This window comes from Falco punctatus (assembly GCF_963210335.1).
Source record: "Falco punctatus genome assembly, chromosome: 8".
Taxonomy (NCBI): domain Eukaryota; kingdom Metazoa; phylum Chordata; class Aves; order Falconiformes; family Falconidae; genus Falco; species Falco punctatus.
The window spans coordinates 47,258,152-47,274,318 of NC_137588.1; the positions used below are offsets into that span (position 1 = coordinate 47,258,152).

Below are 16,167 nucleotides of genomic sequence, written 5' to 3' on the forward strand. Positions count from 1 at the left end.
AGTGGCTTTACTGAAGCAAATTTAAACAAAACTAAACAGGAGCTGGAAAACTTGGAAGTTCTCTTACCATCTGACAAGTCAATTAGCCCGAGGTAGTGCAAAAGTTTCAGAGAGGAGCACACCACCACCACAATCCCTAAAGTCTGAAGTCCCTCCGACTCGCCTTTCGTCCACATCCTTTAAGGCACCACACAGATACCTACTGGTGTGCCTGCAAACAACTGGCAGACATCTAACGCTGAGAAATCCTCCGTTTGAAGCTTTTCTTCCTGCTGCTCAGCTAAGTGTACAGCACATTTCCCTCCCCCCCTCATTCTCACACTGCCTCTGTTTCTCAACCTCTCCCCCTGTTTGTAGTTTTCCTCTTCCCCCCCCCTCCCCTTGCCTTTTTTTTTTTTTTTAAACACACAAGGAATTTTTAACTATAATCTATGGTTTTATTTCGTTTCATTTCAGGGTAATTCTCTCAAGAGTTTACTCCGTCCCTGAACAACTTAGCACTGTGCTGCTAACCTCAGCAACCTCTCACACTTTTTTTTTTTTTTAATATCTGTGACACCAATGTTTGCATTTGGGTTTTTCTCCGTTATTCTGCCAATACAGATGCTTTTTGTCAATGCCGCTTCCACATGACATAAGAGACTATACTATCGCACGTTGTAGGGAAGGAAAGGAAAGGTCTTTCCCTTATTCCTTCCTCGCTTCCCGCCATGTGCATAAACACACTTGACACATATATGTGTATTCCTGTATAGAGCCCAAGACCTGTGCAGCAATTGTGTTTGTAAGCAGCGGCTCCAAGCCCTGCTCCACTGGATTAGCCACGGGACAGCAGTGGGGGCATTTTGCTGACATGTAATGCACACCCAGAGATCCGTGTGCACCGGCACTGGCCTGGAAGAGCCATCCTTTGCAGGCAGCTCAGACAGACGGAAGCACTTTGCACTTGCTCACCTTTGCAATATTTTATCAGGCTGCTGGCACGGGGTAGCACTGCAGGTTGCTCTCAAGTTCAGTCAATTATGTATTTCTCCATTATCACCACAGATGAGTAAACACTCGGCAGGTTGAGTGTTTTATCAGGATGGCAGATGCAAGATTGCAACACCAGTAAAAGCTGGATTTTTCAAGCGTGCTATTAGGGGAAGATGATAGTGTGTCCCATGTGGGATGCTCAGGAAAACACAGCCAACGCCTTTTATTTTACAGGACTCTGAGGCTCTCATTGTCCCCACACTCCCCCCCCCCCTCCAGGCAAGCAGTAGCTCCCTTTCCCCACCGTCCCAAAAGAGCAAGGCAGGCTGGCTTTTACCCTGCCAACTGCTTCCATAACCTCTTCCGATACTGCCTCTGCCTTCAACTACTGTTGAACAATAACTTCAGGTGCAGAACCCTAAAGAGATTTTTGTATATCACATTAACTAAGTAGTACACTTAAATTGCTTAGAGATGCTCAAATTAAAGCCAGGTTGGAGGTGCAGAGTACTCATACATACTTGAGTGATCAAGTCAAGAAGTAATGAATACTTTAATTGAATTTGAGCTTTGTTTCTGTATGCAGGTGGCCAGGTAAGAGATCATACTCGCAAATACATTATTCATGAGAGTTCTCTGTCATTGGCAGCTAACTAGCTAAAGCTCAATGGCATGATACCAAAGCCACTTCTACAGATGAATACTTCAGACCAAACAATTTTTTTTCTTTTTTTTTTTTTTGTACTCTGTAGTGTCTGCCACATTAGGTTTTCATTGCCCTGGCTGTATGACTGACTATGTTGCTGCATTATGGTTCATATTTCCCAGATGTACACATTCAGCTTTAAAATTGTCAAGGAACTGAAATCACTGCACTGTCAAATTGCTCCCAGACAAGGAGAGGAGAATTTGGAGGAGAAACGTGATAAACATACCTCAAAACATTTAGATAATTCCTTGGTTAATCATGTCCTGTTTCCATTAGAGAAACATTTCTACCACAAAAGAAACCCACGACCAAACAAAACCAAAACCACCACAAAACCCCCGTCACACTAAGTTTGGCCAGGCACACTGACCACAAAAATAAACAGGTTCCTTCCTGTATATAGAAGAGATATTTGACAGATTTACTGGCTGCCTGGTACACTTTGCACTGTTTCCTCAGACCCCTAAGTTATTGGATCTTAAAGAGCACACAGAACTAAAAAAGCCCATCTTACTCACCCACTCATTTCCAGGCACGTTATTTATTGCAGATACATCAGGTCACATAGCTTCTTCTGAACAATGCCTGAACCTTCTGAATCTACTAATTACCACAAAAAAGTAAAACTAAAAAATGATGACATAATAAGCAATGAAACTCAAAAAGCCTGGCTTTCTACAGGTATGCTTGGCAATTCTGCAGTTCTCCCACTGTCCCCCACCTCTGCATCTTCTAAAGCCCTGTAGCAGCACTGTAGCGAGAGGCATGGGGAAGGGCATGAAAACCTGGTAGTTCCATCATTTCTGTTACAACGATTTATGCCAAGTCTAACATTCCTGATATAAGCAAGCTGCAAAAGAACATTTGGTTTTGGACCCTAGAATTCTTGCTGCATGAAGACCTCATGCATGCCAGAAGCTCAGAATCCATTAGACAGTATGCCTAACATTGTCAAAGCCAAAAGATTTTTGTGAGGTTGACTCAGTTTTTAAACAGACTTAGATGAAATGTCGAAGGATCATTTTTTCCACTCAGGACCTTCAGGTTGGTTTGGGATCATCTTGAAGCCAGCAGTTCTTCCTGAAGGCTGCTGCTTCCCCCTTATTTCCCCAAGCTTCCCAAAACAGCCATTAGCCACTGGGCTTATTCTTCACTTGCTTGTTACTGCCCCGAGAACCAGGATTCCTTACGTTAGTGTGACATGACACCAACGCATCCCTAAGTTTTTATGGAACCTGCTGCCAGTTGCCAGACAGGCAGAGCACCAGGTCCCTTCAGCCATCCACCCATGTAGCTTGGAAGCTGCACACTGACCTATGTTATAGCATACAATTAATTAAAACAAATCCTCTTTCTGCTGCTGCTTAAATATTCAAATTCATCAGGAGTGGCTGACTAGAGCTGGCTATGAATGCCTTATGAGCGGCAAATCCTATGAATTCAAATACTCATCTGTTTTTTCCACTGTAAGAACTAATTTAAGTAAAAGATAGCATCTTTCTGCTAAAGCTTACCTCCCAGCTTGGCCCATTAGTTACAGCAACACTCATAATTTACTGTAGTATTGAGCTAATGAGAGAAATAGGTTCCAGGAATTAAACCAAAGAACGGCTACTTAGTTTAGTTCTCCAATAGAAATCTGTGAAGAAAGAGGACCAGCAGCTCTTAACAAGAGGCAGAAATATAAGTCAAGATTTTATTAGGTATTGTATTTGAGTCACTACTGGAGTAATGAGGGAAAACCCAAACCAAAGCCAAATAAATAGTGAGATTCAAAATTTTTTTGTTTTTACAGAATAAATATTCTACAGCCTAAAAAACATCTTTTGGATCGATGCTTCCCAAACATTCATAAGTCTGCTGCAAAATACATACTGTTGTCCTCAGAGAGGGGTAGCTCAAGGGACTAAATGATTTTAACTACATCCCATGTAAAATAAATAGCACAGAGTGCCTGGCTTTCTACCGTAGCCACTGAACAACAGATTTTGTAGAACAGCAACTGAAAGAACAATTTAGTTACATACAGACCAGGTTAAGCTCACCAGCAGAGCAGCAAGGTCTTTTTGCCAAATACTAGAAAAGAGGAATGTAAAAAGCCAAATGTTTAAAATACCAGATGTCTTGATAATCGAGATAAATGTTCTTGCTAATGCCCAGCATACATATCTCTCACATGCAGCAAAAGGGGTTGAATGCCTCAATTAACTGAAAAAGGTTTACGCTGGATATGCACAATGTGTGCCCTCTGGGAACATAAGTAGGAACTTTAAAAAGATCAATCAAAATAACATGTAATGAAAAGGATTTTCTGGTAATAAAAGAATTGCTATGATGAATCATATAAATGATTTATGTAATCTATAATCAGCTCTTATAATTGGCTCGGTGGAAAAATATTGTATGAAGGTGCAAAAATCACAGCAAAATAAAAAAATAATATTCCCCACAGCAGAAGCTTCTCCCAGTGATCGAGCTATATGGAATACATCTATGCTTTCCTGAGGAGGAATTTTCTCCTCACTTTGTTTTAAAACAAATGCAGCATAACATGTTCTTATTGCCCACACCTTTAATAAAACCCCAGTAGTATTTTCCGATTAGCCTGGTATAAACCCCTAAATATTAAATTTTTGTCATTTTGATTGAATATTCCTTTGCTCTTGTGTTATGATGTAGAATAAACAGGAACATCTGATTGATTCTTCTTGTACAGTTCATTATTTCAAATATCTCTGTTTATAGATCTTCTGATGCTCAGCAATCCTTAACAGTCTTTTCACATGGCTATTGTCCATAAATCTATTTTCATTGTAGATGTCTGATGCCCTTCCACTTCTGCTGTATTTTAGAAACAGCATAATGAGATAGTTTACAGTATTGCAGGTGGCTATAATGTCAAAAGTATGAAATTACTATTTCATACATACTTATCCAATATGATTTCTTTTGTACATGCGTAAAGTTAGTGGGTTTTATTGCTGTTTTAAGATAAACCAAGATGAGAACTAGGACATTCTCATGAGTGACTTTAATGCACCCAGTCCCAAGCAACAATATGAACTGCTTAACTTGCAGCTTTTTATCAGCTTGCCTTAGTCAACAGTCATTCATCTACTCCGTTCACCATGATTAAGCCCCTTTGGTGTTTCTCAGATTTCTCTGGATCTGACTAGCCCCAAGTAATTTGTGCCATCTGGAGAATGTGTGAAGAGAATATAATTGATTGATAATTGCTGACTACAATTTCAAAAAACCTAGCAAATTTGATATTTAAGTAATTGATGATTTAGGGCCCCCATCTAAAGTACAAGCAATCTTCAGTTAAACTAACAGTCATCCAGTGACAACGAGCTCAGGTCTTTTTCCAGTTGCACCACAATTCCACCCTGACCCCTCTGCCTGCAAATTAATTTGGCTTCATATCACACTTATGTTTCCCAGCAGTTACTCACCTGCTAGGAGTGTTTTTGAAGGTCCTGGCTAATTACTAGTTATTATTTTTTTCACTAGAGATACATTCTGTATAATGATAGGTGAACCACAAATGTCCCATTAGTTGGTTTGGCTAATACAGAAATGTGGATGCTTTTCTATTAGTGCTGCCCAGGGAGCTAGGAGTAAGGAGCTCAGTTCCTCAGTCTGCCATTTCCTCACAGTGTGAGTGCAGGGAAGTAACCGGCAGATGAACCCTTGTCCTGGCATGATATAAATTGTTCTGCTGTAACAACACCAGCTATAATTCCATCAAAAATTTCCCCTTAGTTCAATTCTTCTGATTCATGTGAAAGAGCTACCGTCTTTATTCTATCAGTGCCTCCCAGCTTTCTGGCAGTAGTAGGATGTTGTTTGGTCTAAAGATCTATGGACAATTTATGCAGAGAAGCAGGAGGACCCCACACATTTTTCCCCTTAAGAGGACTGTCTTGAGCTAGTTGAGCTAGCGATTCCCAGCCTTTTGTGAGCTTATTACACAATTCACATCAACTTTGAAAAAACTCAGGAATATCTTTGAAAGACTCCAGAATTCCAGTACATTGTTACTGATTTTTTGCATGCCAGCTGGAGGTACAGAGAAGCACATCCTACCTTGAAGTTACTACAAAGTGCTGCATGGAAGACTTTGCTTTGCGCTGGACCACACGATGACAAAAGCGGGTAAGTGTTAATGATGCACATGCAGATCAAAGTTTAAGCAAGCCTCCTATCAAGCTACAAATTGTAGTAAAGACTACCAGCAACTAATGAACTAAAAAAGGTAACCCTGAAGACTAACTTGAACCATACTTTACATGCACACTATCTGAAACTGGATAGTATACAACTGAGGCAATATATAATTAATGAAAGGGTAATGAGAACCTCTCCCAACCACTAGATATTATTGACAGGAATTCAGACAGACTCGATTGCACTTTTTCCTTCTATTTAACTGGCTTTCACCCCTTTCTCTAGATTTTTATTTGTAAACCAACATGGTTGCACAAACCAGAGTGGCAAAACCAAACCCAGCAGCCTTCTCTAAGATCACAGATCACTATCAGACTTGCAGAAGTGCTACAGCTGCTCTCAGGACTTCCCCAAAGTTCTGTAGCACCAAACTTGCTGTCTTTTCTGTGCTGTTGTTTAGGCTGGATGGACTTGTAGCAACTGCCTAATAACCTCAGCTTCACTAAAGAGAAGATAGGAAAAGGCTGCAAGACTTCTCATTCTCCTACTTTTTAAACAGACAAAGTTGAGGGGGACACATGCTGTGAGGAAAAGAAGAATAGGGGAGAGAGTGAAAACTTGAAATACCCCCTTGTGTTGTTTCTTCTTTTAAGTCTGACATAAGGAACACTGAGTAAGGGGATGGATGTAGCGTGAAGAACGGATCAGGGAGGCACTGGGATGGGGCTATGTACAACCTGAAACTGCGCACAAAGTTATAAAACCTGATGTTTCAGTTATACTAGAGTTCATTTCCCCAAACAGGGAATGCCACTGCACCAGTCCATGCAGTCAGCATGTGCTGAGTCCCCCATCCAGCTGAGCATTTCCCCTGGAACCTGTACTCAGAGGTGAGCACTCTCCTCAAACACACCTAACATGGTAGTAAAGAGCAGTTAAAAAATGATGTTAAAAATCACAATTGCCAGAAGACAGATGTGCTTTGCAAGTGAGATTTTCCTGCCTACTGGATTTCTGCCCCAAGTAAGTGGAGACGTGACCTCTCCCTTGTGATAATAGCTGCTTCCAGAAGCTGGAAGTAAAGAGGCATAAAGCTAAAAGCCTCTGCTGCCAAGTGGGGCCGTAGTGATTTTCTCATCACAGGTGGATTTTCCTCTATATTACATATTTCCCACGGGCACTGGCTTGTCACAGCTTCATTCCCAGTTTTAATAAAAATGATAATTAACAATTCAGAACCTCTGCTCCCTGACTTTTTTTCCTAGTGGGTTTTGTTTTTCTAGATTCATATTGAGTTATTTATATGGGAATGACAATGAACAGGTAGGTTCCCCCCCCTCCAGAGACTTAGAAGATCATAAGTTCACATCACAAGACTGATGCAGGGTGAATCACAGCTTAAAAACAAAATTAAACTTGTTTAACACCAATCATACTCTGTTATTTGGCATAACTGCTTTTATTATTTACAGTTTCTACAGTGTTCCAATGCATGTCAACTTGCTGATAGCTGCTAAGATGCTCCTTCTGACCAGCTTTTTGGCTTATTCCAACTGTATTGATAAAGGAAAAACCCCTAAGAAATAAAACCAATGAAACTATCCAGTATCGTATACGCTTTACTACTTACTCATACATCTCTCCCTGATGGATATTCTCTTGCCATCAGTCACAGCATGAGCATAGACAGCTGGTTACTGAGGATTTTCACCAAAACCATGTGAATCTACTGGTGTCTCCAGGCACTTCATAATTTTACAGAAGTGTTAGTTGGAAGGAATAGCAGATATCACCTATCCCAGCCTACTGCCCAGAGAAAGAGCTGCTTCCCTGAAAACAGCACATCAGATTAGTCAAGACTTTAAGACCTCCAAGGATAGTAATCCCACTGGTGCTCCGAGACAGCTGCTCACTCCAGTGCCACATTACTCTTAGGGAAGAGGTTTCTCCTAATGTTCAATCTAAACCTCTAAGGCTGCTACTTATTGCTGCTGCCTCTTCTGTTATAAGAATGCATATCTTTCCACAGTGTGTGCATAGGGTCACCTGTAAGCCACAAGCCTTTGCCCAAGCTGTCCAGCCTTTGCCCATGGGGAAAACCCACACAGGTTGCTCTTTGCAAGGCAGCATTTAAAGTCAATGCATTTGACTCTGTTCTTTTGAAAAAGCCCTTGAGCATGGACCATGCCATTTTGCTGCAGTCTGTTCTGCTCCATTGCTACCATCCAAAACCTTTTAATTATACCAATATTAAAGGAATATTAGAACTATGCTCTTATTTTTCCATAAGAATTATGTGAAACATTGCTCAGTTAAGATCACACCTCATATCTTTGTTAGTTACAACATACACGTTACAGACTTAAGCACTGAAAAACACTCCGCTTAAGGGATATTGTGCCTTTGCTTGTTACATTAAACCATGTTCTCTCAACGCTTTTCTTGATTTCTTTAAGTGGCCTCAGACACTTAATATATGCACATGGTTTTCTAAATAACTCTAAATTTCTTACTGACCTGTTGTATAAGGAAATACCTAAACATTCTTGTTGACTCTTTACTGGTGTCTCATCTTCATTGTACCATCTATGCATTACTTGCGCTTAAGTTTTTATTTTATCATCTGTAGTTTGTATTCCTGTTCTACCCCCAGCTTGAAAGATTTAATTAGTTATTTGCATAATTATTCTGCAAAAGATAGCGCCACAAAAAATAAGGTTACTATTAATAAATTCATGAAGGAATTATGAAACTGTACAAAACCAACCATATTTTAGATACATCACAGTGAATTATGAAATAGTACCGTATAACTATTTTAGAGACATCATAGTCTCAAACGAAACCATCCTGAAAACATTTGGAAACCTGGGCCAAGTAGTAAAAAAACTCTCAGCAATTAATACTTGACAATAAAACAGAAACCAAGAACAAAAAGGTTCAATTCATAAAACAAAAGTCTGAAGTTAAATTGTCTAAAGAAGCAATATCAAGTTTATAAAGTATAACACAGACAAAAAGAGTGGTTTATGCTGTAGTTCTAAATACACAGGAAATAGGAGAACCTTCAGAGGGTGCTCTAAGAAGGGGGATGTCTGCTTCTGCCAGCACCACTCCAACTATTAGATGAGGGACAGCAGTTTCATGTAGCTTGCACTCAGCATAGAGGTCAGCTCTCTGAAGTTTACCAGACTCCCTCTGATTTATGAATTATGGTTTAACTGTTCTTCTAGTGGCACCACGATTTAAATTCTGCTTCTCAGCACAGCACAGATCGGCTGACATTCATGGAAACACTGATGTCTAACTAGCAAAGCACTTGAAGAGCTGCAATACAGGTGCGCATGACAGAAACTATACTTAGGATGTTAAAGTTACTAGTAGCCTGAAATAATCAACCACCATCAAACCTCTTCCCTTATGTGTACCTAAAAATATTCCATTACCAAGCAAGCTGGACACTAGTGATGGAGCCAGTACGCTACTCACTCCCACGTGGCTGCTACCATTTACACAGCAGAGGAGAACAAAAGGAAAACAATATGGGAACATGTACTCTCTGTACAGAGGAATGAGAGGACAAGGGAAGGAGAATCAACCTCACAGATAACCCCTTTAAGAAAACCAGGGAAAAAAAGTGCTGAAAGTACATCAAAAAATATGAGCTGCATGGAAAAAAGCAGCAAGGAAAACTAAGGTGCCAAGGGTTTTCTGCAAACAGATTTACATTCAGAATTGAAGATTAAATTCAAGGGCAAAATCAAACTGAAAGAGATTTATGACTATAATGCACATCTGGGAAAGGGCAGCACAGGTAAAAGAATGATATGTACAGAGCACATCCAAGGTCTGTAAATATTCATATTTAGGGTACACTATGTATCATACACACTTCAGCAGGTAGAATACTCGCCCAATAATCCACAACCCTCTTGAATAACTAATGATATGTATTACAGGTGCTTTCCATGGTTGAGGATGATATCTGACTTTCTTCAAAGTCCTCAACACGTACAACTCAAAGCTTCACTTTTTTCCAAGAAAGCATAAGACACTTGAGAGCCAGCTTTTGATAAAATAAACATTCATCTGCATGAGAGTTTGTCGGATCTTACTGCAGAGGCACTTAGCCTCTGAAGCAATACAGCTGCACATCTCTTGGGCTAATCCCGGTGTCAAACAGGACAAAACCAGGGTCCTGTAAAGAGGGACCCAGTTCAGCACATTTTAGAAGCACTGGACCTTGGGACTGGATGGTTTCTTCCAATGTCTGCAGAAGAATGGCAATTACATAGACTCCTACCACAGGGCTCCCCAGGGACAGGTACTATACTGTATCACAATACTAACATTTGTGCTGTAAACCAAACTTTCTGATGTGTGTGTCTATATACATATAAAACCTCATCACGTGTTCATTTACATATGTAATTTGTATTACGCCATCTCTTAATAAAAATCAAATACACAGCATGCAGGTATGAAGATGAAAGGTCAAATCCCTTTGCAAATTGTGCTGGTCCAGTTCCAGTGTCAATCCAAAATTTGGTCAGTTCAAGCACAGGAAGATATTTCCTCCTCAGAACATGTATCCAAACAGCTCTTTAAGGAAAAGTTGATTAAATATGTCCATGTCAATTAACTAGATATTTTCATGATGGACACTAGATATTTTCATTGGAGGTTTTAACAACACTGTCTCTACTTAGAGAGTCCTGTCAATTTGCTTATTGGAACACATTCTTATTGATGGAAAAGAGTACGATAAAGGATACTACTTTCCCCCTCCCTCCTTCCAATTTAATTAAGCTGCAGCTTATTAATTGCAAGGTACATTCTTGTGAAAAAAGTGCAATGCTTAATTGCCATTATTAAACTAAATATCAATTTGGATACATCAGTGAATGCTTTGCTGCTGCTCAAATATATCATAGCTCAGGCCTGGAGGGCAATACTCTTAGATGACATGAAACGGTAATTCAGTTGTTGGTACTTATTCTGTTCAGAGCTCTTTCAGGCAAAGAACAAACCCAAGATCTAGCAATGATGCTGAATTATATCCGGAGGTATTGGAGATGGTAGTTAATCTAAACCACAAAACATTTTTCAGTATGTTTAAAAATCCTTGGCTGAAGCTTTCTCTATTCTTAAGCATTTTACATTCACAGTGACTAACTAATTATGATTAACTCTTTTGTTAATCATCAGGAAACCATGCACTACAATAAACTTGTTTTCATGCAAGATTTATCGTCCAGTTACAGCTTAAACATTTTGAACAAAAGTATTGGTATGAATTTTAGAGATACGTCTCTGCCATTTCCAGAAAGAAGAAAGATGGCACAACATCCAAGCACTTAACGCTTTACTCAATAAGGAAGTAGTGAGCAGTATCCCATTTCCAGCTGGCCTTGAAAATTGAAGGATGCTTCTCTGTAGAAGAAAAGCATGCAGGAAAAAAATTTGGGAAATGAAGGAAAGTAGAAATTCTTTCAGTTTTGGCAGATCATGAAATCATTCCACCAGTTTAGGCTTCTTAGAACTATAGTACTTTGGTGATATAAATTCAACCATTTAAGCAACTATATAAAGATCTAGTTTGCATGAGGAAAGCTGAATGACCTATGCTGAGAAAACACCCGATCTTCTGCCCTCCATTCCCAGAGTTTTGTGTGATACACAGTTACCACAAAGGCAGCCTTTACAGACTGTTCATTGCCTACAGTTGGAAGTGGAACAGAGGCTCAGCCGGCACAATTAGCATCTTTCTGCATAGTTTTGCCATTTCAGCTCTATGCTCTACTTAAAAGGAGGATTGGTTTTAGATTAAAAAAATAGATATGTGCATCTGTATCTTAGGGCACTATAGAAAAACCCATACATGTCAATTACGTGTTTTTTTGGGAAGAAATACATAAATATATTTGTGAATACGTGAAGCTTTGTGAGCCTGAAATCCGCAATATTCTCAAATCAGCCAGTTTCAAAAAGGGCACTAATACCAATTCAGTTGCTAGCTCCAGCATCATCAAAACAAGAAAAAGGAAAACCCTTTGATTTCACACCTATGCACATAGGCAAAATGGCATGGATTCTGCTACATAATTGATCTAAGCAGGAAGGAATTTTCTAGGGTCTAATTTGTTGCTTTGATTGCAAAGCTACAATCTTTTGTGCTAACATGCAAAAAAAATTGATTCCTATGTATTTCTCCTGAATACCAAGTAGGTAGTCTCTAGCTGTTCTGATATAAGCACCAGCAAGCATTAATACATATGTTTCTTCAGACCAGAGTATAAACTGTTTTCCAGTGGGATAGATATGTATCTTCCTGAACAACAGAAGAGTGCCTGGAGAGCCAGTTAAGAGAGAAATAGCATCTTCTCAAATAACATCATCTCAAATCTACTAAAAATTTCACTGTTACAACTCTAGAAAGAGAAGGTGAAGTTAGCATATTTATTAAATACATTCAGTTCATTTTATGCAGTAATTGTGCTCGGAGGGGGCATTAGGCAGCACATAGACTTGGAAATACCATACAACAGCCTTAAACTTTAAGTGTCAGCCGAGGATTCTGGTTATCACTTGTTTATAGTGATGTTAACTGCACAGGCACTCAATAAACTTTAATGGCACAATGTCATTTCAGACTTTGCTTTGGTCTCTGCTACAACTTCAAAGCACAGGGACAGGGCAACTAACTGTGCCACAAGAGCTGAACCAACAAGTCTTAAATGTGGGCTTTAGTTAAGAGGAAAGCTGTGTCACACACAGGTGAAGGACCATGCTTCAGATCTGAGCTTGAGCCTTCACAGCAGAAATTTCTTCAATCTCTCTCTCTCTCAATCCCCCTTGGTGGGCTGAAAGAAAAGGATTGATTCCCACATGCATAGCCAAGCAGCAGCAGAGCAAGATAAAGTCTTCATGCTTCATATCGTACACAAATGAATCACCAGGGCACCACACTTCGTGGGGGCTGGCTGCATATACACCAGAATAGGCAATATGACCTGCATGAACGTGAAGCCCTTTTCTGCATACCCATATTATGCCTGACTATCTATAAAACACTTACTATACTAGTGGTTTGGCTTTGGGGGCAGTGCTCTATTTCTATCACCTTCATTTTTCTCTTGGGCACATCTAAGTCAATGCCACTTTGATGCTGAAATCGACATTTTCTCCTTGACGTTCAGTCTTGGTGACTGAAATGTTTTTCTGAGTCACTGCCATTATGGTCCTCCTTAGTTACTGCTCACGTAAGTGTTACTAATGGTGTGAAGCAATAACTAGTAAGTGGTCAGTGTCAGCCCTTGCTTGTTCCTAACAGGCAACAGAGTCACAAAAAGTGAGAAAAGATGGATGTTAGTCCGAAACTTCAGAAACCTGGTTGCTCTGCTGGTCAGAAGCTGTGAAACCAGGGCCAGGTCACAGACACCAGGGTGCCCCCGTGTGTTTAGGGGCCCAGGAAGGAGGCGCACCCCCACCCTGAGCTCTGTGCTGTGCTTCCCCTTTTACAACTGAATGAATGGCACTGCCTCAGAGACCTCTAATGGGATAAATATACTAAGTGCTGTGAAACACTAGGAAGTTACACTATAGGAGCATTTAGAGAGCCTTACAGCAGGCAATACCTGGGTAAAGGTCAATGTGAAGCATACGATACAACAAACCAAAGCGATGAAACATCCATTGGTATCAACGTAGGCCTTCACCCAAGAGAATAACTATGTGTCACAAAATCTTAATAATCTCCTTATATGAATTTAAGCATTTCAGAGCTTGGCAAGTCACTGCTGATGTCCTCACAAGCAGCCAAGGACACTTGTCTTTCAGGAAGTCATTTGGTATAAGACTAGATCCCTGCCCCAGGTGTCTCACTTGCATCATTTTGAATGAAGTTTCTTGAAAAATAGTTCTGCCCTGCTCTACCAACAGGTAGGAAATAGGTATTTTCAGTTCACTCAGTTTCAGAGACTGCCCAAACCAGAGTCCAGCTGCTGGGCATGTTGTGACATGGGTTTGCTGTGACTTTAGGGGAGGCACTGACCAACATTTCCATTTTAATAAAGAAGTCAGTTACAAAGATGCCTTTGGGGGAAGGTAACTCCAGCAATTGGGAATTAACAGGTTCCTGTAATTAGCCAGTTATCTTGAATCTAATTCATTAAGAAGCTGTATGTTCTCATTTCATTTATTTCTCCTCCTGGCCTCTGCTCTCTAGCTAATTCTAGCTGCAGAAAAAGGCGGGAAAGGTAAGAACCAGCAAGAAACATCTAGTTCAACTACTACACAGTCTCCAAGCACATTCTGAAGCCAACCCACACCACACTGTCATCCCCACTCCAAGGAAAGCTGGAGGGACTCGGCAGTTGGCAGGTTTGCCCAGAGCCAGCTGCTATTACACAAATATAGATAATTTTAAGTAGTAGTCTGAACAATTTTGAACCACTGATGAACTGGCCCAGATTAAGGCAACACCTGACAGCACAGACTTCTGTGCAGGATAACTCTTGTGTATCAAAACATTCTGGATGCACAATCTAAAGGTGTCTTAAAAAGCTTCTCCAAGACCCTGCCCACGCCATATACACTCGATACTTAGCAAAAATCAGCAAAGACAAAGGTACAGGAAACCTTAAGTCACACCTTTCTATATCTGCTTATTGCTGTACCCAAACTCCAATATTAAAGCCTGATGTTTTTAAAGAGCATACAGAGAGCAGCACTTCAGCTCTGCCTGAAAACCAGTGATGGAGAGGGAGTGCTGGATCCCTTTCACAGCAATTTTTTTCTTAAGTTATCAGCTCAGCTCTCTGCCTCCTTTCTTAGCATTAAAAGAAAACCACAAAATTCTGGGTCTGCTTTCATTTCTTCTTAGAAATCAAGCCACAAAATCTGTCTTAGTCTCTATCTGTTAACTAGGAAAACAGTGACTGGCTGTAATCTGAACAGGCACTGCAATTCTGCCTCCTTTCAGTACAGGATTATTTATTGAGAAGCAAGGCTAACACAAAGATCTCCATTTCCTGGCTATAATGAAATGGAAATAAGTTTTGAGAACCTCCTGTTTGTACTAAGTCTGTGGATATTTTATTCCGATTCAGGATGATATGGTTTGTAGATAAATTTGTATAGTGCATAAAAATTTAGCAATTTACTAAGAAACAGGAGAAAATAGGCCACACAACCTATGAAAGAAAATAGCTGCAAAAAACCCCTACCAAAACTAAGGAAAATTCTTATAGGTAGAAATTCCTCTTAAGTAAATACTAGTCAGGAGGTAATTACTGCTACTATTACAGAGCTTTCACCTATAGTTTTGGAATATTTAACAAAGAAACCCCTAATAAGAAAATTGAGAGAGAGCAAGAGAATATTTCCTAGAGCCCTGATGGGAAGCCAGGGCCAGAGGAGAGGTTTCCTCAGTTTCAAGGCAGGTTAGTTTGGTGCACTGCCTTCTTCCTGCTGTCTTACTTGAACACCTTAATTCAAATTATTCAGGCTCAGGCTTGTATACAACTTTGCCTTCATTTTTTTCACTCCTAATCTTAATGCCATTTACAATTACTTGGTCAGTAAAGTCTATTTTTCTTTTGTTCAAAACCACTGATTTGAAAACTTGACTGTTCCTTGGCTGCTGTTGAACAGTCTTACCCTTTAGAAAGCTTCAAAACAAAAGAGAGGATACAGAGAGAGAGAGAAAAAAAAAAGACTACAAAAGACAGGAAGAAATAATGAAAACTGAATGATAAATCAAGACTAAAAAGAAGAGAAACATCAGATAAAAGCCAGTTTATCCATGCCATACATATCAGCCAGACTTATGCCGATTACTCTTCTAACCCTAAACAGAGATGTCTGCTTTTGTTACCAGAAACGCGTCAATTTACTGAGCCAAGCTTGAGGGAGAATGCACACCAGGAGTCAGAGAAAAAAATTAAGAATAGGAAGGTAGCCTACCATAGCCTTAATAAGCAGCTCAAAACCAGGGACAGCTCTAAAGCATTTATGTACATCCAAATGCTTCTGGAGGTACAAGGAGTACAGCCTAATATCAGGTACTCACTGTTTAAATCTGCAGTTACCCAACCAGCCTATTCTGTTACCCCTGCAGATGATACCGGGCATAGACAAAGACAAAGCAGAGGTCAGCAGCAGGTTCTTCCAGCAGGATTTCGTTTCAAGGAGTAACTTCATAAACCATTTGAAATTCTGCTGAACAACAATCACTACTGGACTCAAACCTGAGCAAGGCACAGGCAGACTACAGCTCATTAAAACTTACAGGGCGGTTCGGGGCCCTTTGC

General features: G+C 40.1%; 1 protein-coding gene across 6 annotated transcripts in view; it reads right to left on the bottom strand.

Moving 5' to 3' along the window:
* Positions 1–16,167, bottom strand: part of KCNIP1 (potassium voltage-gated channel interacting protein 1) — a 435,471-nt gene that overhangs the window by 60,536 nt on the left and 358,768 nt on the right. Inside the window, exon 1 of one of the 6 annotated variants that reach the window (XM_080399996.1) lies at positions 68–14,988. The exons of the other annotated variants lie outside the window; for them this stretch is intronic. Within the exon in view, the coding sequence (XP_080256122.1) occupies positions 68–176 (109 nt within the window). The 5' untranslated portion in view covers positions 177–14,988. Of the gene's footprint in view, positions 1–67; positions 14,989–16,167 lie in introns of those variants that run through there. 6 annotated transcript variants of the gene reach the window in all.